At 34.8% G+C, this 27,150-nt stretch overlaps 1 protein-coding gene and 1 non-coding gene across 4 annotated transcripts in view; one reads left to right on the top strand and one right to left on the bottom strand.

Moving 5' to 3' along the window:
• Positions 1–27,150, bottom strand: part of BRWD1 (bromodomain and WD repeat domain containing 1) — a 106,714-nt gene that overhangs the window by 59,445 nt on the left and 20,119 nt on the right. For all 3 annotated transcript variants that reach the window (XM_074353727.1, XM_074353790.1, XM_074353861.1), the window contains exons 8-19: positions 26,833–27,054; positions 18,161–18,261; positions 16,812–16,882; positions 15,152–15,252; positions 14,311–14,351; positions 13,035–13,133; positions 10,514–10,664; positions 10,148–10,282; positions 6,963–7,091; positions 6,559–6,784; positions 1,796–1,981; positions 71–254 (exon numbers count right to left, since the gene is read on the bottom strand). In XM_074353727.1, coding sequence (XP_074209828.1) covers positions 71–254; positions 1,796–1,981; positions 6,559–6,784; positions 6,963–7,091; positions 10,148–10,282; positions 10,514–10,664; positions 13,035–13,133; positions 14,311–14,351; positions 15,152–15,252; positions 16,812–16,882; positions 18,161–18,261; positions 26,833–27,054 — 1,646 coding nt within the window. The remainder of the gene's footprint in view (positions 1–70; positions 255–1,795; positions 1,982–6,558; positions 6,785–6,962; positions 7,092–10,147; positions 10,283–10,513; positions 10,665–13,034; positions 13,134–14,310; positions 14,352–15,151; positions 15,253–16,811; positions 16,883–18,160; positions 18,262–26,832; positions 27,055–27,150) is intronic.
• Positions 17,489–17,561, top strand: TRNAV-CAC (transfer RNA valine (anticodon CAC)). The gene has a single exon. It is a non-coding gene; the product is annotated as a tRNA-Val (tRNA).

Here is a 27,150-nt window from a genome sequence, read left to right as displayed (position 1 = left end):
AATGTGCAAATAACCATACAGATATACCTTCACAGATAAAAATGATATTAATAGATATCCTAAAACAAACCTAAATATGCCTAGTGGTACCTCTGGTACAACCACCCTTCGCTTCCAAGCCTGCAGGTCGCGTTCTGTAGCAATCTGACTACGTGGAGCATTCTGGTGCATTTGACGAACACCTTCCACTTGTCCACTACGACGCAGACCAATATTTGGAGGGGACTGGATGTCTAAACTTAGTCTTCTAAAACCTAGGGGGGAATTGCCAAGAAAAGTTTCCAAAACAAACTTCAATCAAATATACATTTAACATATAATAAGCATATACGTTCCTCCTAATAAGATACAAACCAAAAATAAAGACATACTAAAAAAAGAATCTTTTTTTGTTTGTATTTTTGGTCCACCTATTTTGTTTTTAGGGTTTTTTTTTTGTAAGTGGGGGTAATTAGGTATATTCATTTATTTTTTTAAATGGAGGTACTGGGGATGACCCCAGGACCTCCCAAGTAACTCTACCACTGAGCTATACCTTCCCCCACTATAAGACTCATTATCATTTCTTTTTGAGATTAGCAAAACTACCCAAGAGCTCAAGAGATGAATGAATAAAATCAGATATAGTCACACAATGGAGTACAGAATAGTCAAAAGTAATCTGATTCAACAATTAAGTACTCTTAATATAGCACTATGTGAAGGAAATTAAGTCTCTTTATAAACCTTTTTATAAAGTTTAAAAACAAATAAATGCCTTATATTAATATGTTTAAGAATGTCAAATCTGTTTTTTTTTTAAAGGCAAAGGAAGGATCAACATAAGATTCAAAACAGCTTTATCTTGGGAATGGGAAACAGGGCAGGATCACTGAAAGAGATATAGATTATTATTGTAATTTAAAACAAATAAAAGAGAACCATGTGTGAATCAATGATAAGAATATGTCATGAACAAAGAAAATTTAACAACCCAAGTCTTTGAGGATAGACTCCAACACAATTATATATATAAAAATAAAACTTAAAGCATAAGGCACTAATTTTAAAGTCTTATTTCTAAAGAGAATTACTGAAACTTTTAGACATAATAGTCACAGCAAATAAAAATCTAAAGCACAGTTATGTGGCAGACTAGATGAAAAAAGATCAAAGAGTGTGACAGGGCAGGCAGATCACAGAAACCGTCCAGCACTCAGCACAGCACTGAGTGATAAAGAGACAGAGAAGTTTACAGCATTTTATAGACTCACAAAGCTTCTCTAATCTTCCACAGGGTTTTCTTTCTCAGAGTGAGTTTTCAGTTACATAACAATCACTCATCGCTCCTAGATTATTTCCACTAATATAATTATTACTGCATTCCAATATCAAGTACTTTGCCCTTAGGAGTCACATCAAATCTTCTGATTCAGCAAGAAACATTAGTGCTCTATTCAGTTCAGGTGTTTAAAAATTATAAAGAAAAGAAAACCTAGAACTGTAGTTTTCCTTTTAAAAAATACTTTGTTCTTTACTCTCATTTATTTACTATAATTTTGTAATATTCCTCGTTTAGAGCAAGGAAGGTTCCAATAGCCATTCACAGAACATGAAATTCAAATGTCCATTTGCTCGTGCATCAACCTTACACCTAATAAAGCTACCTCCAGATGACTGCTGAAGTTGTAAATGTACATTCCTTACGTGACGTTTTTCATATCACATGTAGGGTACAATGACTTCATTTAGTCTTCGATTTCAATTCAGCCACATTAAGGCAAAATATCTCTTATATCTCTCATGTATTAACTACCTCTTCGGGGTGTTTCTTCTCCATTTGGAAGTCCACTTGCAACAGCATCCTGACCTGCTCCCGCTCTCTGATCTTGCTGCTGCTGCAACTGTCTTATCATTCCATCAAGAACACTGGACTCCGGACTCTGTTCACCATTATCATTAGTTTGTAGGCTTATAATTTGTTCAATTACCTCTCCATCACCTGCAAATTCAATGAATGAATATAAAATCATTTATATATGAACAGGAAAAAACACTTTCAGTAGGCTGCAATTATAATTACAATAACAACTGTCAGAATTCTTGTCTTTTTTTAAATAACAATTAAAATATCCTACGTATTCATAACTAAGTCGAAAAAAAAATTCAAAAAAACTTTAGAGTACTAAGTACCACAAAAACCTCCTCACAGAGCTGCTGAATTCCCCAGAAGTGAGCACATGGAAACACATTTCAGTGAAGTCTTGTTTTTCTGTTTCTCACTAATGCCCCACATTTATACACATACTTCATTAAAATCTTATTTCTTAAGGTCTCTGACCGTAACAGAGCAACCATGTGTGATTTCTGAAGTAGAGAAAAGCAGTGGAATTCCTTCTCTGTCTTACGAAATAAAAAAGAGGGAGTAACACATTTTAGGCCTCCAACAAGTGACAACTCCCAACTCTAGCTCCCTCCTACCCCACACGCTGAGAGCACACACAGCTGAAAGCGGCAGCCACGCCCACTAAGTGCCTCTCCCACTAAGCTCATGTCGCTCTCTCACATATGCTTTAAGTGTAGGCATAATTCTTCAACTACAAATTCAGATTTTTTTTTAACTCTTTGCATCTTTATTTTTCAAATAACACATTTTTATAGATACTTAATAGGTTCAGAATTAGTGTCAATGGATAAAAAGTATTAGATGGTTGTGGGGTCTTGAAATTTATCTAAACATTAACATTTTCATGCAAACAATTCCTTACACACCCACCCACCATAAAATGCATCTTCTTTGAACATAGTATATAACGCAGACCAGAACTCTCCTTCAGCTTATAAGCAGAACTCTAACTAAATTAACAGGGTATTAAACAAAAAGAATGCAAAGATATACTTGCATCCAAAGGAACACGTAAGAAACTGAAAAAAGTCCTATAGAATTTCAGAGGAAAAAATACTTCCATCCTACTACCTGAGTTAGATTCCCTTATATCTCATTGATAACATTTCCATTTTACTATGAAACAATGAAGAACTTAGAAGAACTCACTGTCTTAAAAATTACTGAACTTTTTCATCACTGTCAAAAATGAGCTAAGAAAGAAGTGGAGCCCTAATCTAAAAAGATTAAAAAAAATTTAGTTAGAACTAGGAATAACATAACAACATGGAACCAAGGGGAGAACAGCAGGAAAAGAAACTTCTAATCCTCTCCCTTCCCCAAAAAACTCTATGTAACTTTCCTTTCACAGCACTGAACTTACATGTAACTTGGCAAGTATCATCAGAATAACTGTTTCTATTTGGCATAAACCATTCAAATATTAAGGAAGGGTTTTACCCATAAAGGCTTAAGTGCTACAGTGCCCTTCCACTATAAACTACTACAACACTAGAAAAAATATATATGAAAAAGGGCTTTCAGATATTGGACAACAGACAGCACAGGACTACAATCCCTGATCTTTTGATCGCTCCAAGTAACTGTCCGGAAGCAACTTCCAGGCTGCAGAACAAGGAGCAGGAACTCAAACACTATTCAGAGATCTCACTGAGTTGAGGGACAGAGGTCAGAGTCTCGGAGCAGGGGAAGACTAAAATATGCAAGGCTGAGTATCAGAGAGGACTGAACTGCACAGAAAGCTGAAAGGTACACAGTCAAGTCCAACTGATTCTCTTGGCTAAATAATAATATGTGCATGGTGGGTAAAACTCCACCATGGTGGGGAATAAAACATGAAAAACCATTAAGCCAACGATTTCCCAGAATTCTCACAGGGCTGCAAATAGTTCATGTTCCCACCAGCCAGAATGGAGAGACCTCAGAACGCACAGCAGAACTGTTTTATGCATACTTCCAATCTTAACACTCAGAATATTTTAAAGTGCGTGTTCAAGGCAGTGAAGAATACAATGACTGCTAGGGGTATACTGCCACGGCCCTGATTTGTGCTAAGGTACCAAAAGTTTTACCCACCACTACTTCTGTACTATCAGTGCAAATGCCAAAGGAAATTAATATTTCCATATTATTAGGAAGATAGTTATAACACTGAAGACCCCATAAAAGGTCATGGATAAAACCATGGGTCTGCAAACCACATATTGACAATTCAAGCCCTAGAGAAACCATTAATAATAAATAAAACTAACAAGCATCGCTAATAAAATGTTAGTGTCAATCATGATGAAACACTAAAAAATAAGCAATTCCAAAACAGGTGCGAAAAAAAGACTAAAGGCACAAAGAACAGAAAAGATAAAGACAAAATAAATATCAACATGTAGAACTTTAAGCTTGACCATACTAATAATTATATTAAGTATAAATGGTTTACATATTCCAATTAAAGGCAGGCTGTCAGACTGGATTGCGGCCTGCAAGAAATACTTTAATAAAAAGACACAGATTGGTTAGAATAATTGAAAAGATACACCCTGATAACACTAATCCAAAAAAGTCGGATTAGTTATAACAAGAAACAAAACAAGAAATACTCCCAAGGATAAAGAGGGAATTTTCATAATGATTATAGACTTAATCCACCAAGAGGACAATCTGAAATGTGTATATACATAATAACAGGATTTTAAAATACATAAAGCAAAAATTGATAGAACCAAAGGAAAAAGTAAGAAAAAGTCCACAGGATAGCTGAATTATTTCAGCATTCCTTAAAATAGCCACAAAATGGAAAAAAGTCAAATGTCCTTCGGCTGTTAGTGAGTGGATAAATGATGGTATACCCATACAATGGCGCATTACCAATTAACAGGAACAAATGACTAATATCTGCAACAACAAGAATGAGTCTCAAAAGCACCTGCTAAGTTAAAGAAGCCAGATCCAAAAGACTACATATTGTATGATTTCATTTATACAAAATTCCTTAAAAAGGAAAAATTAAAGTGATAAAATAAAAGTCATTACAGGGGACCAGGAAAAGGGAGAGAACTGATTTCAAACAGTCCCAAGAGAACTTCTGGGGGTGTTGGAAATGTTCTATATCTTAATTGTGATGGTGGTTACATGACGGTTTAACATTTGTCAACTGATTTGAATTGTACACTTAACAGTGGTGAATTCTGTATGTAATGCATACTTCGATCAAACTAATAAAAAAAAAGAACATCTCAAAGAGTAAACATATAGTGATTTACATTAATCTTTAACCTTACAGTGGTTTAGTTTCAGTAAATCAATCCTCATCCAAACAAAACAGAAGCATCCTTTTCTTTGCTTAATAATATTAGAGGAAAATATTACACTGCTAGAACAAATACAAAAACTCAAAAATTTAAAAAAGACTCTGCATGTGGCTAGGACAGGCCAAGTACAAGGTGGGACTAGAACACCTTGTGCCAGAAAGTAAAGAAGTGCTCAAGAATGATGGGGACTTGGGAAAGGACACAAAACTCAGCTTGAAAAGGCTCTCACAGCCAAATCCAAGGATAGTATTAGCAACTAAATAATGATAGCAATGGATTATAACCCACTATATAACAACCCTAAATCCCTAAATCCACATTAAAACTTAATAAATTATATAAATAAATAAATAGGAGAGTAGTAGTAGGCCAGTTAATAATAAAATGCAGGTGTAATGAGAATAGAGTTAGAAAACCATTTTGCAACCTTCAAAGTAACAAATGATTCAGGCAGAAATTCTAAATGGATCCTAAAACTTATAGGTGAAGTTTGATAAGGAACAGGTTATTTACATCACATCTCCCCACAAATTACTTATTAATTACAAAGAGAAAAAAAAAAACCTTCATATTGGAGACCCTTGGCAGACACCAAGTATTCAAATTCAACATTATTAATAATTGGACAAAACACAATCACAAGCACCCTAATGTGATGCTCCAGGAAGGCTACAACACCATTTATGTTCTGTTCCTTCAAAAATGCATAACCTGGACTTAATCAATGACAACTAAATGTAATATGTAGTCCCAAATTAAAATCTACATTAGGGGAGGGGAAAAAAGGTATACAGGCATTATTAGAATAACAAACTCTGATAACAGTATTATATAAGTTAAATGTAAGTTAATTAAATATCCTAATTTTAATAATTGTTTATGATTATGTAACACAGTATCTTTGTTCTTAGAAAATACACACTGGGAAGGGACAGACTGGGAGCTCAAAATTTGTAGATACTGACAGATATACACACAGAATAGATAAGCAAGTTTATACTGTATAGCACAGGGAAATATACACAAGATCTTGTGGTAGCTCACAGTGAAAAAGAATGCAACAATGAATATATGTATGTTCAGGTATAACTGAAAAACTGTGCTCTACACCGGAAATTGACACATCATCATAACTGACTATAACTCAATAAAATGAAAAAGAAAAGAAAACACACACTGAAGTATTTAGCAGTAAATGGACATGAGGCCCAGGACTTAAGTCTGAAACGGTTCAAAACAATAGTATGTATGTAGAGATAGAATGATAAAACAAATACTGCAAAATATTAAGGACTGGTGAATCTCCAAGTACAGGAGTTCGTTGTATTATTATTTACATTAAAAAAAAAAAGACTTAGCACTTACTTGTTGCCACATAGCCTAGCTGTGGAACCAAATGTTCATCTGCAGAATTTTCTCGGCCTGGTACTAATCTCTGATACTTAGTTGGATGAGGATTTCCATCTACATCTACCAAGAATGGTGGAGGCATAAGGTGAGGAGCCTGCTGAGTTTGCTCATCTAAGACATAATTATTAGAATCTCTAATCAGTGGTCGATAGTCAGTATGGAAGAACATCTGATCGGGAATCTAGAAAAGGGAAGTTTACAGATTCAAATTCTGAGGTTTATATACATTAAAGAAAATAAATATTAACCAGTTAATTTTATTTGAAAAGACAAAAACAATCAAATCAATACTTCTAACATATTTTCAAAACATCCTTAATAATTATTTCACATGCTACAAAAAAAGTATATGAAATGACCTTTTCATATGGCTTGCTGCATCCAAAGCCAAATATCAGAAGATGCCCATGAGAATCTGTACAGGCAAAATGTTGCCCGTCCTGTGAAAACTTACAGTCAAATACAGCTCCATGTCCTTGTCCCTCAATCTAGGAAATACAGAGAGAAAAATTTATGACAATTTCTATGCAAGTATTTTTCTGCTGTATCAATTCCCCCCAAAAAATTAAAACCTAATTTCTCATTAAGCACATGTGATTATTTTCAGAAAACAAAATACATTTTAGATACCACTAGCCTAGAAAAAAATCATGAAAGATTTTCTAAGAGTCAGTTCTCAAACCGATCAAATGAAGGATCATAATAAAGCAATCCAAAATTAATGCTTTCTTCTTACAAGTAAATGACAATATCACAAACTTTTCTTTTAATATATAACAAAAAGCTACTGATTAATAATCCACGAGGCAAACGATTAAAGAGTAATAGTTTAGCGGGAACATGTGTACTTAGCATACACAAGGTCCTGGGTTCAATCCCCAGTACCTCCATTAAAAATAGATAAATAAACCTAATTACGTTCCCCTTCCCCTCCTTTTTCCAAAAAAGAGCAATAGTTTGGCATCTGTGAACTAAAATCAATACTTTTATGGAGTTTAAACTTTCTACTAAGATGAGTGATCACCATGCAAAATCTGCAATGCTTCGAAGTCTCAAGGGTGCATATGTAAATCCTTGCACCTGCAACTACCTTATTTCAAACTGCCATAGACTTCAGGAAGGATGCTCTAAGTGCATCATGAATGTTGCCTTAAACAGATGACTTTTAAACTGTTTTATTCTTGCTTTTTTAACTATAAATTATATTAGTTTAGCATTATCAATTTAGAACTAAATTAGCTGTTTCATTAACAGTGTAGAGCTATGCATATTTGTTGTCTCAGACTGTAACCTTCCAATAATAAACTTAAGGACAAGTTAAATCATGTTGGAAAAAGCATCATCCACCCACTAATTGCCAAAACAAATCCACACACATGTGTAAGTACCCACAACTCACTACTGCTATGCTACACATGAATGAGTGCCAATTAACAAAATGGAAAAAAAAATTAAGGTACTGGGATATTTAGGGAATAAGATAGTATGTATACAAATTTGCATTCTCTCATAACTTAAAAAGAAAAAAAATGTATAAATACTTTCCCTCCTATTACACAGATTCACCCACAGGGTCCTTTGAAGAGCCATCTCCACCACAGCTCTACCTATGCCTTGACACCACGTCACACTCTTGGCTGGTAAGACAAAGATGGTGGCAGTGGCAGCTACTCTCCTATCATACGTGTGGAACTAACTGTGCTGAAAGCTTTGCTAAGGGTACCTGCTGAGAAGGAAGTTTTCCCAAGTGGACAAACCTATCTAAGCAAAGTAAGACAGACTCCAATTTTTACCTGCAGTTTGAAGAGTCCCAAAGATTCCTGACAAAATACGCCCTGCAACTGTGCCTGGAGAACAATTCAGTGTCATATAAATGTCTATTATATATGTAATGAAATACTGTTTTGTTAGTAGTTTACAACTCTAAGTAATTTGTCTAGGAGCCCCCCTCAGCTGGGCAGTAAAGAACTCCGTATACAAGGCCAATTTTTGGTGTCTGACTGGAAATAAGACCATAGTTATTCACTTGAGCCTTTTTTCAGATTATTCTTTAGCTTAGAGTTTATTTAGCCTATATTCTGTTTAAAGCCTGAATTAATGTAGTTTTCTGTTTTGACAGATTAAATTTAGGGTGCAATGTTCCTACTGAGTTTTAAAAAATAATTAAGAAAATGGAGGGGGAGGGTATAGCTCAGTGGCAGAGTGCACGCTTAGCATGCACAGGGTCCTAGGTTCAATCTCCAGGGACTCAGTTAAAACTAATAAGTAAACCTAATTACCTAAGCCCGCACCCCCAAAAGATAGATGTACCTATGAATTTTAAGGCCATAAAAAAATTAAAGGCAGCTTAGTTCTTTTTCCAGTAATTTGAACACACAGAGATGCAACTTTCAGAGGTACCTAATGACGTACTTTCAGTACTTTCAGTCATGCTATCTGAGTTGTTTCAGTGCATTTAATGTTAATAAGTAAAATACTGTACTTTAAACTGTTAGAGAAACTGTCCAGCATAAGTATATTGAAATTTTAAAAAAAACTTAAAAACATAGAACACATGGACTAGGGTGGTCTTCAATCAAAAGTCTAAGAACCACTAATGTGTAGGAAATTATTACTCTGCCTCCAAAATTAATTACACTTTGAACTGGACCTCAATATTAACTGAAGAGTAATTTTCTAGCGCACACACCCAGTGCACACACACACATATATATCAATCAAAAGTCTTAGCAATATACAAGCCCTTTTACATACTTTCCTCAGAATTTATCCTAATAAAATAATCAGAGATCTATATAAACAGCCATGTGTGAAGACATTCAAAGTGTTAATGCTGTGCATATTTTTGAAACCACTTAAATAGTCAACAATAGTAAATTAACTATAAAAGTAACATTCTTCTCAAAGGCTGAATTTACAGTTAACATATTTGGAAATTCTTTAATATTTAAGGATTTGAAAAACATTCTTTACATAAAATGAAAAAGGATTACAAAACTATGCAAGAATGCCAATTAATAAATATGTGAAGATTGATGCCATTAGAAAAATCTTCAATGGATATTAACATTTGTGAAAGTTTAATGAGGAACCAGACACAGTCTGTGAAAAAATTGTTTAATATTTACAAAGGAAAAAAACAACTATTTTATAGTGGGGAAATATGGCAGATGCCACCTTAACCAAATATCTGTAATTATTACCAATAGTGGAATAAATAAATATTTGTGTGTCCTGAAATAATACATGGAAGATGCATTATCATTTATGTTTTAATCCATTAAAAAAATGTGCAACAGTATTGAATCATGAAGAAATGTCGGACAAAACAGAAATATCCCATAACGTTACTTGCCTGGTACTATTAAAGGGCAAGATATAGGTAAAAAAAACTACAAAACTACAGAAACATAACAACTTAATACAATGCATGATACTGAATTAGATCCTGGGTCAAGGGGTAAAATATAACTATAAAGACATTTCATTATCCAAGTACTTGAAACAAATGCAAACATGCATGAAGATCCAGCACTCCACTCACCATATTAAAATAGTGTTTCATCTTGGTGCCTTTTGTAATGTCCCATATGAATATGCTGCCATCGTGTCCTGCAGACAACATAATTCTGGAATCAAAGGGATGTGTCTCCAAAACAAATACTTCATCAGCATGTCCCTTTATTCAACAAAGTTATATAGTTAAGGAGGGTTTGCAAGTTATATTTAAAATTAAAAGCCCATATTGTCATAGTGTGTAAGGATTTTTAAAAATGTTTTAATGACAGTAATTTATCTGTGTGTATACAAATTTCTATTCATTTGATAATATAAATAAAACATGTTTATTAAAAATAAAATTACAGTTCAAAAAAATGGTGATTTGTTATACTATATAAAAACTACCTACCAATAAGTTATGAAGCAGTTGTCCAGTATAAGAATTCCACACTTTGAGGACATGATCATTCACAGCTGTGACAACAATGCTGTCATTTTGATTCCAAGCTATCATTGTTACTTTGGGTTTCATAAATTTTTCCTCTTCCAAGGATAAATCTCTAAGAAAAAAATATGAAATGTGCAATGCCGTATGTGCAGGAGGCTATACAATGTACACAATCCCTCATTGAGACAAGAAAACTAAAGTAATCCAGCTCATGTCCATACTTTATTAACTCTACAGACAGTTCATCACACTGACCCACAACAGGTTATCTATAACCAGAGAAGAGCAAAATCCCGAGGGAAAAAGGTGATTTAGAAACAGTTCAGAAACTGAATAAAGGCAGATTTAGAATACCACCTCTGCTCATAAAAGCAGATCTTTTTCTCTACCTTTTTTTATTATTCCCTTCTGGCCCCAAGCCCTATCAGTAATACTTTCAACTGCTTCTCTCCCCAGAGAAGATGACAAAGTTCAGGAAGGCAGTAAGAAGGTAATTCACCTTTATGTCCCAATGAAGTGCATGACACAGAGTCTCAATTTGTTGAACTGTAAAGGAGACTGTACTCATTTTATATTTCCCTATAGACTGTTCTTGGGGGTCCCTTGGCAAGAATTATCTTGGATACACGTATGTGTAATGTTTCGCTGCCTTTGTCAAAGCGATGTGCAAGGTTTCTGTGTAAAATACAGTATCCATAGTACATGGCCAGAGACTAGGTAAGGCCTGGCTGCTTCTAAAATCACAGAGCACCTTCCAAGAAATTACAAACATATAATAAACATATTTTAAAGAAAACAGCTACAAGAATATGGAGCAAGTTCTATGTAACAGCTATCTATGGAAGCACAATGGAGCACGAATGAGAATAATTCTAACTAGATTGGTCAGAGGAAGTGTAACGTAAGAGACAAAACAGAACACAGGCTAAGGAGCCACACTTCACTTGAATTTACAAACAGACACGTTGCATTTCACGAAGTTGATCGGTCAAGAGTAGAACACTAAAACAAATACACCCACCAACTCCTACAGACAGAAAACACCGCTTTTCAAGATCTGAAAGAGGTAAAACCTTAAATGAGAAAAGAGTATTTCCACCGAAAGAGGAAATACAGGAAAAGTTCTCTCCATGAAGAGAGTACGGCAACAAGGAATTTAGTTTTCAGTCTTACTAAAAAAAACTTTTATTCAAGTTTTCACATTGATGTTCCTATTTTGTCAAATAAAATAATTATTCATAGTGGAATACAATTTCAAATTTTCTTCACTGCCATTCTTTCATTATTTCAATTAATCAAAGATCGACAGTATTCACTTTTATACTAAAATGCTTCTGAATATCCAGATGTAGCATTTTAAAGTAACTGTAAAGATTCAATTTGTTTGTGAACAAGAATTACCAGATTTCTATAGTATGTATTTTTTTCATTTTCTACCACACATCACTCCACAGAAGTATTAATGGCAAATTTGTTTTGAAATTCAACGTAATTGTTTGAGCCATTGCAGAGAACATGAGTTAATTTCTCCTAAAATTATTGAAAATAAAGCAGACATGAGGATTTCCAAAGACAAAATGTGTAACATGTCTCAGAAAAACTGCTAAGAACACTGATATGCCTACTCTAGATAAGGCAGTGTGCTAAAATGTTCCTCATATTATTTAAAATTGCCAGTAATACTTAAAGACAGGCAGTCTCATTTCCCAGACGATGAAACCAGATTAATAAATGTTAAATTATGTTCTTAAAATTATATAGCTATAAACAGTGTAAGCGGTATTTGAGCAAAGGTCTGGCTCCAAAACACATATTCTTTCCATCACCTGTACTACCCTCCCAATACATACAAACCCAAAAGAGCAATGTATTTGAAATATGTAGTATCTATTTTGGGAAGTGCTAAACTTCCCTCAGAGATGCTCAAAATACATTTGAGACTTTGGACTGTTTAGGGAGGGAGAAAGTTGGATAAAGTTGCCTTCAATGCCATTTTACGAGCCAAAATTTTAACATGCCAAAAAAAAAAAAAAAATCACTCTCACTGGAGCCAAATTTTTTAAAATCTAAACAGTATAGTGTATTTGCTTGCTTTAACCGGATGCTACAAGCCAACTTTTTAAAAATTCCAAAAATCCTATCTGCAGACAAGTAGAATTTCTAAAAACTTCCACACTTGACATACTTTTATAATTCTAAAATTGTAGGTGGTTTTAAATGCAAAACCTAAGAGGAAGTTAATGCTTTGAACAACAGTAAAACAAATACGTTGTTCTTTCCTACATAACTGTAAGCATACATGAGATTTAAGTATCTATTTTTCAGATATACAGGAGGTAGCTATTCACTTAAAGACTGTAGCTCTTCTAATAGGAGGTGGCTCCAGTCCTCTGAAAAAAGCAATTAACCAACCAGGGAGAGAGAGAGAGACCAAGTAATTATGACACATGCACCTACCTAGAAACAAACCATCTCAACCTACCCTGAGATTCTGGTAGCCATATCCAATAAGATGCTTCTCCATTCTAACTGCTCAAATCTCCAAATCCGAGCCGTTCCATCTCTGCTACCACTTAAGAACCTTAAAATAAAAGAAAAAGATCTTCTACTTACATATGTGCCACCAAGGGTTACAGTTAAAATCATAAGCAAAAAAATAAATAAATAAATTTAATGTAGGTCCCAGCTCTGGAGCCTGAAGGCTGCTGAGTGGGGTCAATACTTGGAGCTAATGTCTAAGCAAGATGTTAGCCCCACGGACTGAAAGTTCACTCAGATTATCATCCCCGAATGTCTGCCACCCTATCTATGTCTTCAGGGGGAGCCACAGCCACCCCACGCCTCTGCAAGAGACCTCCAAGACTAGCAAGGACTGAAGAACCCCAAATAGTGGTATCCACAATCTTGGGCTGAACATTTTCTCTTGTAGGCAGGGATAGTGCTGAGGGAATAATGGAGTCCGATCAAATATGTATCTGTTATCTGACACAGCCCAAAAAAAAAAAAAATTAATGTCACTATCTCGACTACAGGTAAATCTACAGGTGTTTTTTCCCAAAGACAGGGATTTAAGGTATATATGAATGGAGAAGATCCGGTTTGCTATGGTTTGATTGGTCTTACTAAGTAAATTTCATCACCAGTTTGTAAAATACATTGAGTTTTGAAAAGACAATATACAAGAAGTATTTGGAGAGGGAAAAAAATAGGAAGATTAAAGATGTATGGAAGAATCAGTAAGAGCAAAGTGCTATTATGAGCATCTTAACTCTAAACTCCAATTCGTTCATGCTTGCTGCTGTGTAAAAATAAATCAATCATTTAATAAAGTTAAGTGTTAAAAATCGCATCTTAGGAAAGGCACCTGAAAAGACACTGGGGACCACAAAGAGGGATATAAGTTAAGTGGTATCTCATTGCTGAATACACCATAGTAATTGATTAGAAAAGTTTTTTTAACTATTCAAATATAAGAACTTCATTATCCTTATACCTAATTTTCATATAAGTCATTTAGCCAATAGTGAGCTAAAGGAGGAACAACTTTTGGTCATAGGAGGCAGCAGAAACTACAATTCTAAAAACTTACACTTCCTTATTTCCCCTCTGCCCCACACCTTTCCTTCAATTATCACATTCACTAACAAGTGCCTGCAATACGATACATACGTGCAAAATGATATATTAGCTACACTGATAGGAAGCACAGTTTATTTACCTAAAAACACACCCACAAATACAAACACACACTTACTTACCGGTCACCATTGTTACAAAATTGGATACTATCAACTTTATCCTAAAGAGGGGAAAAAACCAAACACAAAAGTAATCATCTACACAGTTTGTAAATAAACAAAGAAAACCCACTCAGTTTTTTAGACCTAGAAGCACATTTAGTTTAAGCAAGAGCTTTGTACTTGGGCTGCTTAGCTCTACCACTCAAACATGTATTGTACATTTAAGTACAATGAATCTATGAATCTAGTAAGATTAAGATACAGCTCTTGTCTCAAAGATAGACACATGTGGTTAAAAAAAAGCCTTGCTTCTCAAATTAAAACTGTATTTACAATTATTACATCTGTATAAAAACTCTTATGTGTAGAAAGTGATAAAAACATAAGGTTTAAGTAGCTGAAAACAAGGCATATTCACTTTTGATTATGTGCAAAAAAAAAATTATTTTCAAGTCATTTTTTTTGTCAAATAACTTCACAGAACTTCCTATAGGAGAAAAGATGACCTGAGAAATGACCAGTATTCCAGAATACTAAGAGTTATCTATCTTGCTACATGCTAATAAAATAGCATTCTGATTTCATGAGCTCGGCTAAGATAAATAGGCCTAGCTCAAACCTAATCGATCCAGGATAATTATCATAACCAAGAGCTTGGACTTAAAGCTGAGATAACCACTGCAAACTATCTGCATCGTAAGGTGCTAAGTTGTCAGTATCATCGTTCACCTTTAAAAGTAATTCCTTCTACATTTAAGTTAAAATTAAAATCAATAACAATTTCTTTTAGCATTATTTGATTATGTACCAACAGGAATATTGTTAACTATCTACAGAATTTTAAAATGTGAATACTTACAGTGTGGCTTTCAAGTTCTGCAATTTTTTCAGGTGCTTCAAAACCCAAAAAATACATTCTGATTACATGATCAGTACTACCTGTGGCTAAAAACATACCACCTGAAATAAAAATTTCAAGGTTTAAAAATCCAATTTGTAACAAATATCTGAACAAACCAAATTTATACATTAAGTTAAGCAAGATCTCTAAGCCAAAACTAAATTTATCTCAACAGATCCATTTTCGAACTCATTATATAAAGCCCTTTCCAAATTAACATAATGCAATGTGATGATGTGATTTTCAGAAATACGTATTTCGTCTTCATCTTTGTTTCTGGCAGAACTCCTAACACCCTTGGAATTTCTTAAGTGAAAAGATGTTGGAGTCTTGATTTTCATAACAAACCCATTTCAACCACAGGAGAGTTTACGTTAATGAGGTGACTTTTGGAAAGCATCTACAGATGGGGCTGAGTGCCAGGGGGAACCAATCATGTGATTATAGGGTTGGGAGGGAGTGCACCCTCCATAAACACCCAAAAGGAGAGGGTTCGGAGAGCTTCCAGGTTAATGAACATGTGGAGATGAGAGAAAAATGCCACACCCCGGCAGTGCCCCTTCCCACATACTTATCCTATGCATCTCTTCCATCTGGCTATTCCTGAATTACATTGTTTCATAATAAACCAAAAATTTAGTGAATAAAATGTTTCAGTTCTGTCAGCTGCTCTAGCAAATTAATCGAACCCAAGGAAGATGCTGTGAGAACCTGTTTTCCAGCCTGTCAGTCAGGTGCGCAGGTGACAATCTAGTCTGAGGCTGGGGTGGATGGGGAGTCTTGCAGGACTGAGCCCTTCACCGGCTGGATCTCACACTATTCTCTAGGTAGGCAGTGTCAGAACTGAGTTGAAACTACTATATATAAAATAGATGAACAACAAGGACCTACTATGTAGCACAGGGAACTATATTCAATATCTTCTATTAAACTATGAGGGAAAAGAAAAAAATACTAATACTTTATGGTCTTAGGTTCCAGTTATTTTGTTCCATGGTCATGCTAGTATCATGCCAGTATTTATGAAAAACAGTGGTTTATACTTAAAAAAAAAAAAAAAAGACGCTGCCACTCTGAAAGTGCATGACAAGGCATTCTGCTTTCTAAACAACTTCACACACCTAAACATGCTGTGGAATATAAAGTCACTTACTGAAGCTTTCAGACTTCTATCGGGTCAAAATCTTTAACCTCTCCTAAAAAGAAAGGTTACCACACAAGTCCACTGTACCAGAAAAGAAAATGGGGGAATAATTTCACAAGACATGTGGAAAACAAAATTAAACTACCAAAAATATGCAGTTCAGTTAAAAGAAAATCACAGTCTTGGTTTATCATACACACAGGACACGTGGCACAGGAACTGCTCAAATGGACACCTAAAGCCTCCTTTTTGCCAGCTCTGTCTCCTATCACTGACTCTGGTTACTATGAGAAATCAGAGAAAATCAGAATGGGGGAGGAAAGACAAGATAAAGGCTAATTGAAACATCACAGATTAAATCTAATGAAATGAACGTAAGTCATTTACTATCTGATAAAGGCTCTTAGCAATAACGCGGTCGTTCAATAAATGTTAAAATAAAACAAACAGACAAAAATACTAAAGTTATCTTACCCACACTAAAAGAAGAACAAAGCATCTGAACGCCTGGTCTAGGCTTTTCAGTGAACTTCAGGGGACGTGGACTTCAAAAGAAGATAATTGTTTTAAAATACATTAGTTTAGCATATTAACATGGTTTAAAATAATTGGTTTTAATCTAGCATTTTTCAACATTACAATCTTATTTCTATAGTACCTCACAGTACACCAAATATTTCCAAATATGCTGTTATAGCTAGTTGGGTTTATACAGATCCCCAAATTTATACAGATCCCAGTACACAGAAAGAGCAAGCCTCCTGACCCCGTTCCATAACTGAGGTGACTGAAGCTCAGACGGTCTAAGTGAACCCACTATCAAGGCCACAGAGCAGGGTATAGAACCACCATGGGACAGCATCATGCAACAGAAAGGGAATGTGGCCCACATGGAACTTGAAATTTTTAGTAGCCACATCATAAGTAAAAAAGATGAAAATTAGGTTTTTTAGTAGTAACATTCAAAGTAAAAAGATAAAATTAGTTTTACTTCATTTACCCAATACAGCCAAAATATCATATTTAATGTTAATAAAATTTTAATGAGAACTTCAGGTTCTTTCATATTAAACCTGTTAAATCTTCCATAGCATACTGAACACATATCTCAGTTTCAACAAAGTTTTCAACAAGAATACTTGATCTGGGGGGGAGGGTATAGCTCAGCAGTAGAGCGTGTGCTTCACATGCACAAGGTCCTGGGTTCAATCCCCAGTCCCTCCATCAATAAAATAAAAATAATTTTTTTTTAAAAGACTAAAAAAAAACTTGATTTGTACTCAGGTTTCATATAATTTAGAGTTGAAAAACGAAATTCACATACTCAACTTGTTTGAAAGTTTTTTAACAACTGAATCATTATCAGTTTTTAAATGTAAATGAGTAATGCAATTCCTCAATTGTACTAGCCACATCTGAAGTGCTCAACAGAAGCACATGGCTAGTGGGGACCATACTGGACAACACAGGTCTATAATTCAGGTCTGATTCTTAAATGACCCTGCCTCAATTTCTGACCACGTATTTAATTACACATTTCTAACATTTTTCCAGATGTTTCACATATACACTATCATGTTTCCTTTTTCAAAAAAAAGTACCCATTAAGATAGAATGGCTATGCTTCTTTACATATCCAACTATCTAGAAGCACTGCGTAAACAACAGTCAATACAGCACACACGCTGCATGTAATAAAAACTAAATTCAAAAGTGAAAAGGCAAGCAACTATACAGAATGTCTCTTTATAATCAATTTCATTTCACTAGACTAAATTGCAACATTAAAAAAGAAAACTTATTACACGATTAAAGTCACTTACCTGAATTTCAGGGATTCTAAATCCCACTGCCAAAAACAAACTGTCCCATCAGCACCAGTAGAGACCATGTATCTTTGAGAGCCTTTGGCCATCGGGCTAAACTAAAAAGCAGTAACATACACAATTCAGTTTCCCGAGTGCTACTGAAGTTATAGTTTAACAGTTTTTCAAAGTTAACTTCAACTGACACTTCAGCTGACATCTCACTGAAAACTCAAAACCAATAAAAATGGGAAGTCTATCGCTAACTTATAAATGCAATGGGACCTCAATAAAACATTATTTTCAAAGCTAGTGAGAACAGTCAGAAGAACTTCTACAGAGAAAGTAAAGATCTAGTGCTATCAACATGAAACCTATCACAGCCTCAATAATTAAAACTACAGGACACAACAGGTATATACTGAGAGAATGACCAATGCAAAAATGAGGAAGTCTGAAATGGACCCTAATACACGAGACTTAAGATAAAGGTGCCATCTCAACCAGCTGGGGAAACAATGGATCACTGCATAAACGGTAAAGGGACAACTGTGCAACAATCTGGGGGGAAAAACTGGATCCATTCTTCAGACAGTAAAGCAGGATAAATTCCAAGCAGATTAACATTTTATATTTTTAAATAACAAAACCATAAAAGTTGTATAAGAAAACACAAGAATTATACTGTAACTTCAGAATAAGGGTATAATTTGTATTTAATAAAGTAAAGCTGCGTTACACCAACAAGCTAGAGAAAGGAAGATCAATTTGGTCCAGAGACATCCAAGGCGGCTTAAAAGATGGAGAGGAAAACAAGAAGACACTAGACAAAGGAATAATCATCAAAAGTACAAAAGGGAGAGGGAATACATTATGTGACAGTAATGGAAAGATCTATATGACTAAAGTGTTCATTTTTGGAAGTGGTAGAGAAATGGATTAAATGGATAGAGAATCTGGACCCAATAACAGCAAGTTAAGAGGGTAACTGTAGTTCTCAAGTAAAATACTGAAGGTAACCCAAAGATTTGCCTGACGGTAGTATACTATACTGATTGAAAGGGAGCAGATAAAGAACCAAGAGTCAATCCAAATAATCCACTTAATGTAAGAACCTTAACGGGAAGGCAGTACCCATGACCTTCCCCTAGCATAGGGATGAAAGCCATGAAGAAGCAACACAGCTTGCTGACACATAAGATGCTCAAGATAGAGGAGCTTTAAGAATTCTAATTAGATTTAGTTAGAACACAGTGACTTCATATGATATGACAGATACACAAGTGTCTGTTCCTCTATTTTGTCTCACTGGTATCTTTGTCTAACCCTGGGTTGAAACTATATTGTTTCCTCTATAAGACCTTTTTAAAGCATTCTTAAATATCTAGCTGGGCAAAAAGTTGAGAGTTTGTTTTCTGAGGGGTTTTGCTGTTGTTTTTTGCTATTCGTGCTTATTTTTCTCTTTCTACATGAATCTGATAGCATGCCAAGTTCCATTTAAGAAAAACAACTGGGATTTCAAATGTAATACAGACTTTATACCATGATTTGGAGATATGACATCTTTACAACTGAATCTTCTGACTCAGGAACATAGTAGACATTTTTCACTTATTTAGACTATTTCCTCCCCCTACCGAAGGTTGTGTCATTATTTTTAAAACCTTTCCCATTTCCTGGTAAGCTTATTTCTATGTAAAGGCTTTCTGATGCTACTGTGAATTATGTTCTTTTTTCGTTGTATCTGCTAACCGGTTATTGCCAGTTTACAGGAAAGTTCTGATTTTAGGACACAGGCCCTGTTATCTGTTCGTTTTACTAAGCTCTCAGCAGTTCTAATAGGTTTTAACAGAATTCACCAGTAAATCCTCTCAGCTTCAAATTTTCATTTTAAGAAACTTTTTTAAGTATGCAACAGGTATTTTTAACTTGTGAAGCGTTCCTTTTACTGTTTCTAAGTAGAAACATTTCCTCAAATGCAGTATCACTGACATATAGCCATGTTTTATTAACCACCTTCAAAGCTACTCAACAGTGACTATAATATGCATTTCTGTACAAAAGCAACAGAAAGAACTATGATTTGTCAAAGTCCCTTTTGGCTTTGTGATTCTGTACTGCAATCTCATGTCTACTTCCAAAATCAAAATAGTTTTCTTGAAATCTACACACTTTGACTAACCACCTGGTATATAGTAAATGCCTGAAAGCATAATAACTTCTACTTTTATAACTTATTCAGTGGCAAAATAAGAAGCCTTTAATGTATGCTGATTATTTATTTTGCTATTAAAGAATACATTATTTAAAGGCAGTAAGCTGTCCTATTAACTGTTCAAATGCAAATCTTCCCTGTGTGCTCACATACACATTCGAGACAGAGCTATTAGTGCGGGAGGTGTAAAATTCACACAATGCTAAACTCATCATTTTAACCATTTAAAAATGTACAATTTAGTGGCATGTGGTACATTCACAATGCTGTGCAGCCATTATCGCTATCTGGTCCCACGGTTATTATTTTATAAGATAAACTGAAATCTGTCAAGACATTTTCCATTGATTCTCTTGGCTTTTTTAAGTAGGTAATCAAACTGTTTGAAAATGACAATTTTTCTCTCTTCCTTTCCAACTGTACACATTTTTGGTTTTTCTTGCCCGGTAGTATTTGCTAATGTTGAACAGTTGCAGTGATAGTAGGGTGTTCATTTCCCCCAAACATCACTTTGCAACATTTCAAATCTGCATAAAAGTTGCAAGAATAGTACGGTCAACACTCACATGCACCCGTCCCCAAGATTTACCAGTCGTCAGTATTCTGCCACACTCGCCCCCGGCTACTGACAGACACGAATATCTGTATCTAAGGTGCAGATATCGTGACACTTCAACCCTAAAATTCTCAGCATGTATCTCCTAAGAACAACAACATTCTCCTACATAACTATAATATACTTATCAGCAATCAGCACTCAAGAAATTTAATATGGAATTTCCCCTCATTTCTCCAATGTCCATTATAGGTTTTTTTCTTCCTCTTAAAGCCAGGATCCAAATGAAGACTCACATGTGTTTGTCACATTTTCTTTCTTTATAAAACAGTTATCCTACCTTTCTTTTGTCCTTTCTGAAACTAAGCCTTTGAAGGATATAGAATGATTTCATAGACGGTTTCTTAGTCTAGATTTGTCTGATTGCCTCCTCGTGAGATTCAGGTTAAACATTGTTGACAGAAATACTAACAGGTGGAAAAGAATTTTAACTACAGATTCAGTGCATTTAGCACTTAAAGGTCTATTCTGATTTTCTTTCTTTTTGTGCCAGTCTTGCTTTTCTGATATTTACCTATTTCATCCAAATTTTCTAATTTCTTGTATAAAATTTTTAAAATATACTTTTTAGTGTCTGAAGATTCTACAGTGATACCCCTTTTCCAAATATGACAATGGTGATTATTTCTGTTTTGTTCCTCAATTAATCTCAGTCTTATGCCAACATTTTTCGTCTTTCAAAGAACTTTTGGCTTTGTTGACCCTCTCTACTGTTATGCTTATTTTTTCTATCCTTGTTTCCTGCTCTTTTTCTAACTCCCTGAGAAATATACTTGATCACTGAATTTCCGCCGTCCCTTTAATGTATGAATTGAGGGCTATAACGTCCCTGTCAGCACAGCTTCAGCTGGGTATTAGTTATCTACTATTGTGTAACACATCATCCCAAAACTTAACTACTGAAAACAACAATAAATATTCATTATCTCATAGTCTCTAAGGGTCAAGAATTCAGGAGCAGCTTAGCTGAAAGGTTCTGGCTCAGGGCCTTATGAAGCTGAAGTTCAGATGTCAGGCTGTGTGTAACTGCGGATGGAGGACCTGAATCCAAAACAAGCCAACTCACGTGGCTATGGCAGGAGACTTCAATTTGCCAAGAAGACCTTTCCATAGGGCTGTCTGAGTGTCCTGTCGACATGACAGCAGGCATCCCTCAAGACAAGTGAGTCAAGAAAATAAGACAGAAGCTTCCATTCAAGTTAACAGACTAAGACAGTGACTTCCACTGTCTTTAAATCTTTCACTATCGAGCAATGGGAATCGCCCTATGTGACCTTCCCAGTATCGTATAGGTTACACAGGTCAACCCTATTCAACATGGGGACTACCAAAGGACACGAGTACAAGGCGGCCAGACTCACTGGACACCACCTTGGCGGCTGGCTACCAAACTCTACATCCCACAAGTTATCATCTGTAGTATTTTTATTATTAATCAGTTCAAAATATTCTCAAAGTTTCATTGTGATTTCATCTTTGATGCATGGGTATATAAAAGCATATTGTTTAATTTATAAAAGTCAGGATTATTCTGTTATCTGCTAGTGATGTCTGGCTTAACAGCACTACAGTCAGAGAACGCACTTTGGATTATTTTCAGTATTTTCAAATTTACTGAGAACTTAGTTTAAGTGTCAGAATGTGGACAATATATAATAAACAATCCACTTATGACTGAAATGATGTAAATATAATAAGCAATGCTTCAATGTGTCATCCAGGTCAAGTTTATTATTTATATTGTTCAAATCTATATTCTTAATGACCTATGTTGTTCTTCCATTTACTGAGACAGAGGTGTGTTAATTGCACATTATGATTATGGAGGTCTATTCTTCCCCACAGGTTCTATTTTTGCTTTCTGCATTTTGACGTTGTTACTGAACACATAAATTTAAAACTCTTTTTCCTGCCTAATGGAACATTTAATCATTATAAACTGTCCCTCTTCATCTCTAAAAATGGTATTTCCCCTTAATGCCTATTTATCTAATATTAGTATGCTACACATCAGCCTTCTTACGGTTAACTTTTAGATACTTTTTCTGTTCTTTACTTTCAGCCTCCCTATACTCTTCATCTTGAAGGTGAGGTTTTGTTTTTCAATTATGTCTGAGATCTTTCCTATCTGGACCATGTAATGCAATTACAACAGGTATCATGACTATGATGACACTGCCATTTAATGATACCCTACTTATCATCTTAATACTTTCCCATGTTTCTTTTTCTTTCCTTTCTTGCCTTTTTTATTATGCGATTCCCCCCCTCTGTTAGCTTAGTAGTTATATCCTCTTGCTATTCTTTTAGTTACTTTAGAGATTACAAAATCCAAAGCTCTTAATACTACTAAAGTTACCTCCTCCTCTACACAAGCTATTATTACTATTATTTGTTAGTTTAATTCCATACATAATTTAAAACTCTAAGACATTACATTTGTTGTATATAGTCAATGTTTATTTCCATTTGCCCACATACATTTTTTTTTAATTCTTCACTCCTTGTTACTCCAAGTCTAAGATCTCCTTCCTTATCTGCCTAAAGAATACTATTTAGAATTCCCCTTAATGATGTTTCATCACTAAGAAAGTCTGTCTGTCTGAAAATGTGATTGTTACACTTCAATGGTATTTCCAATAGGTTTGGAATCCTTGACTGGCAGTCACTTTCTATGAGCACTTTAAGAATACTCCTTTGTCTACCAACTTCCATGGCTTCTACTGAGAGCTAGCCATCAGTCTTATTCCTTTTTTACTCTTCCCTCTTGGTCTTTGGTTTTTAAACTTCTGTTGTGATGTTCAGTAGTTGTAATTTTCTGTATATTTATTCTGCCCATGTCCTTAGTGTTTCTTCAGTCTTTGGCTCTATTTCTTCACGTATTTTGCAAAATTCTCAGCTATTCTCACTACAAACACCTTTTGCTTCATTCTGTCTTCTTCAGGAATTCCAGTCACACAGATGGCATAAATGTATGTACATACACACATGTGGAACCTCGTCAGCACATCCTCTCTCTCTCATCTCTCTCAGTACATTCCCAACTCTTCCCTCTGTGCTTTCCATCTACTTATTTTCTTTTGATCTAATTTACAGCTCCTTAATTCTCCCTTTGATTTCTTCAGTGGCATCTAATCTGTTGTTAAACCCACCCACTGAATTAGTAAATTCAGCAATACATTTCAATTCTAGAATTTCCTTTTTACTAGCTTCTAGTTCTCTGCTGAAATTTTTCTATTCATTTGAATTAGCTGAATTTATCATGCATAGATATTTCCAAAATATATCCTCCCCATCCCTACAAGTCTGTCAAATTTTCTGCTAAGCTTCACAACCACCTCCTGTAAAACTGGCAAATGCCTTCAAACTCAAGTTTCCCCTCTCTGGACTTTTCTTATCTATCATATCCATAATTGCTCATTATATCAGTACTTCAGATACTTTTTCATCTTCATCTAGCTTTTCAATCTGCCAGCTATGCATTACATCTTACTCCTGAAGAATGCTTGCTTGATACTCTTAGACAAAAGGTTCTACCTATCGTTGTAACCCGGCTAGTCTAACACTAACATTTTTGAAAATGTAAATTATATTAAGTGACATTGTATAATGCCACCCTTGAGGAAGGTATGTGCTAAAATACTGAAAGTGATTACTTACAGATGGTAGGAAATCGAAGTTTTATATTTTATTTGCTAATAACTACTGTCTAATTTTTCAGCAAACAATATTGTTTATACATCTTTTTTAATAAATGAAAAGAAAATCTTTACTAAAATTTAAAACGATTTATATATGCCAAGAACAACAGGGAAAAGAACATGAAAAAGATTAATAACTAAAATCACGTATTTGACTCTGAACTTCAGAGTAACCACTAGCAAGCAGAGATAAACTTCCTGATGTATAAGATACTTATTACCACCCAAGTAGATTTTCTGATATATTCAGTAGGTGATAAATACGTATGGGTCCCCATTACCAAAAGAATGGGTTTCAATGAAGAACAGAGCTCCACTAGCACACTGAACAATTCCACAATGGTTTTAAGGCAGACACCCGCACAAAGTATTACAAATATTCTTATTTGCTGTTATATTGCCCATAAGTTAGAAAAAAAAAACCTGTGGAATAGCTAGGATTTGAAGTAATTTTCAAACTACAAAACCTTCTAGAGAACAATATACTGCTTGCCTAAAACAGGCAAACCAAAAATTTTGCTTAAATTTTCAAAGTAAAACACAACTCTAATCATAGTTGTCATCACTTAAAAATAAGTCTGCAGCCTCTATTCTTCAAGAATATTGACCACAAAGTTGAGAAAAATCACTTTTATCACACAATTTCACACCAAATCTATTTATAGACCACTTAACATACAGCATGGGTAAATTCACATATAAAAACAAAACCAGTCCCCTTGTTTTAACCAAACTCAAATCAGAGACACCAATGTGTCTTAAAAGGCCTCAGAAATCATTATTTCCTAACAAAATGTAATTTCATATCTTTCTTGCTCCCTCACCTTCTAAGACAGCCCACACTCCGTCTATGGAGTATGTACCTACTTTTACTTTAAACTCAACAGCCAACCCCGCACCTCTTGGCCTCTCCTGCCTTCTGAGACTGCCTGCACTCTATGAAATGTACATCTCTCTAAATAAATCTACTTTTACTCAAAAAAAAAAAAATGTAATTTCAAAAAGATGGCTGAATCGCACCAGTCTCAGTACTAATGGATCTGAGACAACTACAGAAAGTCTACCAGACAGGTAACACCCTGTAGAGCATATACGACAAGCTACTCAAGCCTCTAGATCAGTGACTCTGAAAGTGTGGTTCCTGGAAGAGGAGCAACAGCAGCACCTGGAAACTTGTTATAAATGCAAATCTCAGGCCCCACTTCCAACATTCTGAATCAAACAAAACCTTTGGCAGTGGGGCATAGCAATCTGTGTTTTAAACAAGGCCTCCAAGTGACTCTCATGCACATTAAATGAAACTACTGCTCTGAATCCAACAACCAACTTGTAAGAAATATAAAGGAACATGTTAATTTACTCCACAAGGGTGCAAATGGTACTCAAACTATGGGAACTCTATAAACAACCCAATTCTTTCAACAAAGAAACAAGGGGCTTAAAATAAAATTGAACAAGGGGGTATAATTTCTTTTAAGATTCTTTTAATCTATAGCAACCAATTGTAAGGTATAGGCTTTGTCTGGTTCCTAATTTAAACAAACTAAATAATGCTATTTATGAGAAAATTGGAAATCTGAACATCAATAAATAAATGTGATGATAATGTTTCGTGTTTTTAATAAAACACAGTATGTCTTTCTTTTCTGAAATATTAATGGAAGAAATGACATGAAATCTAGATCTGCTTAGGTACAAGGTGAAATGGTTAAAGAACTGGCCATGGGTTGATTGGCACATAGGAGTTTATCATACTATTCTGTCTACTGTGTATATGGTTCAAAATTAACCTCCACAATAAAGGGAAAATATATACATATATATATAAACAAATTTAATCAACTTATCAAAATCTACAAGTTTTCAAGTAGAAAAATCATTAACCTATCACCGCTGTGTAACTGACACTCATTCAGCTCAACCATAAACCTAAAAGGAAGTAATAAGTCATCCATCAAGCCTTCATGCATAGCTCTTAACTGCATATTTATTACATCATCCTTTCAAGATTCATAGAACTATAATTATATTTTCTCTTGATTACTAAATTTAAAATAGATCATACAATTACTAAGCATTTTATTATTTCTCATCTCCAGAGAAGAGAGTTTTAAAGGAAAAAGAGAATACACAAATGTGCATGCTAAAATCAGCTTACCTGTAAAGATGTAATTGACCCCGTGTGTCCTTGAAGCACAGCAACTGGAGCACAAGTTCTCAAGCACCACACTCTAATTATTTTATCACAGCTCCCTGCAGCAATCATTGTATTCTCATAGTTAACTGCCATATCTGAAATTTCTGCAGAATGACCTCTTAACGTTGATAACAGGCGGCCATTGTGCGTTGACCAAATCTTCACCAAACAATCATCTGAACCCTAAGAATATAAATCCAAAAATAAATGTTAATACAGCAAGTCTTTTATATCATTTTAAAGAATATGATTTACATGTCACTCACATTAAGTGTTTAT

Source organism: Camelus bactrianus, chromosome 1 (genome assembly GCF_048773025.1).
Source record: "Camelus bactrianus isolate YW-2024 breed Bactrian camel chromosome 1, ASM4877302v1, whole genome shotgun sequence".
Taxonomy (NCBI): Eukaryota; Metazoa; Chordata; class Mammalia; order Artiodactyla; family Camelidae; genus Camelus; species Camelus bactrianus.
Note: the sequence above shows the minus strand (reverse complement) of the source record. Positions and strands in the feature narration are given on the sequence as shown.